This window comes from Sinocyclocheilus anshuiensis, unplaced genomic scaffold (assembly GCF_001515605.1).
Source record: "Sinocyclocheilus anshuiensis isolate Anshui unplaced genomic scaffold, SAMN03320099.WGS_v1.1 C32962302, whole genome shotgun sequence".
In the NCBI taxonomy this organism is placed as follows: Eukaryota; Metazoa; Chordata; class Actinopteri; order Cypriniformes; family Cyprinidae; genus Sinocyclocheilus; species Sinocyclocheilus anshuiensis.
The window spans coordinates 1-1,884 of NW_015621118.1; the positions used below are offsets into that span (position 1 = coordinate 1).

The following is a 1,884-nucleotide window of genomic DNA, read 5'->3' on the forward strand; positions in this document are numbered from 1 at the left end:
AAGTGGGAACACAGTGCAGTACTGGCTGCTCCTGGACCGCATTGTCCAACAGATGGTCCTGCAGAGTGACAAAGGTCACGACCCTGATGTCACGCCATTAGAAAACTTCAATGTAAAGAATGTGGTTCGAATGTGAGTTTGCCTCTTTTTTCAGGCAACTTTATCATAATTGATTTTCTTTGGCATCCATATGTTGCTGTAGTGTATTTATAGTAGTTGCAGTTTTTTTATGCCCTCATTAAGTCTTTGCCAAATAAACCAAGATCTGTACAGAAATAATGAGTTTTTCCTTAAATCACATCACTTACCCTTTTTCAGGCTTGTCAATGAAAATGAGGTGAAACAGTGGAAGGAACAGGCGGAAAAAATGCGTAAAGGTCAGCACATGTTGTACACATTGATGTTTCTTTTACAACAGTCTGCATTTTTGCATTAAGATTAAATCCTCTGTAACTGTTAATGCATTCACATCAAGTAAGGATTAAAATTCTGACTTAACGATTAAAAATGTCTTTGGCAACCTATAAATTACAACTTCAGAACTTGAATTTCATGTGAATTTTAATGACGTGGCTGTCAAGACATCAATGCTAAATGACGTCATGAAACTTTTTAGCTATACGTTTTAGCATTTAATAATATGTTTGTTTAATTATATATTTTTTTATTTTTATGTTATGTATATATATTTTTATTTTCATGAAACTATTTTTAGCTGTACTTTTAAGCATTGAATAAAATTTATGTTTGTTTGTTTGTTAATTTATTCGTTCATTCTGCAGATTTATTTTTTATTTTGTGTATTTTATATATTTGACAGATTATTTGTATGCGCTTTTTTCTCATTTTCATCTGTTCATGTAGAAATGATCACTCTGATTAAACAACAATGTAAAATGTCATCAAACTTATAAATTACAACTTGAAAATTGATTAATGAATGACTTGACCATCATGATGACATCATGGAAAAATGAACCAGCATGTAGAAGTGAATTAATATAAAAATCTGACTGTCATCAACAACAACAAGCACAGGGCATCTATTTGACATTATAAGCGTTGCCATATAAACTTATAATTTCTAAAAATGAGAACATCATCAGCTCAGAATAGATTCTCCGAGTTGTCATCTCATAATTATGTTAATTCTGACATGGGAATGTAGCCTATTTATTTCAGTTTGATTTAGTTGGCTGGAATGCAGTGTCTTTATTGTAGAGACTTTAACCTCTTTGTCCTGTAGACCACCATGAGCTTCAACAGAAGCTGGAAAAGAAGGAGCGAGAGTGTGATGCAAAAACTCAGGAGAAGGAGGAGATGATGCAAACGCTCAACAAGATGAAAGAGAAGTTAGAAAGAGAAATGGGGGAACATAAACTAGTCAAGCAGCAGGTGTCAGAAATGACTTCCAGACTACATCACCTTAGCACGGTATGCTGATGAGGTCACAGATATTAATAATAATAATAATACAAAAACATGTAAACGTCCTTTTACGAAAGCAAACATTAATAAAGACTGACCACTGTTCATCCCTTTTGTATTTCTAGAGACAAGTAGCCAGTGTTCCCGGAGGGCCTCCCATCCCTGGTCCTGCAGGTGGCCCTCTCTTGCCCCCTCCACCTCCTCCACCTCCACCGGGGGGCATGATGCCTCCTCCACCACCTCCTCCACCGGGCAGTGCTGTGATGCCGCCGCCTCCACCACCGCCCCCTGGTGGCCCCCTGCCACCCCCTGGACGGCCTCCTTTCGGTGCAGCTCCGCCTCCGCCAGGAGCTCCCGTGGGACCGTCCCTGAAGAAGAAAAACATTCCTCAGCCGTCCAATCCACTCAAGTCCTTCAACTGGGCCAAGCTGTCTGAGGTGAGACTGGCATGGATTA

At 38.8% G+C, this 1,884-nt stretch overlaps 1 protein-coding gene across 1 annotated transcript; it reads left to right on the plus strand.

The window, feature by feature from the left end:
• Window positions 1-6: 6 nt before the first annotated feature.
• On the plus strand, window positions 7-1,865 carry LOC107683128 (disheveled-associated activator of morphogenesis 1-like; the record flags this gene model as incomplete). The annotated part of the gene is made up of 4 exons (XM_016479209.1): window positions 7-132; window positions 319-377; window positions 1,247-1,434; window positions 1,554-1,865. Coding segments are annotated over exons 1-4 (639 nt in total), but the record flags the coding sequence as incomplete, so codon positions are not given.
• Between the last annotated feature and the right edge of the window lie 19 nt (window positions 1,866-1,884).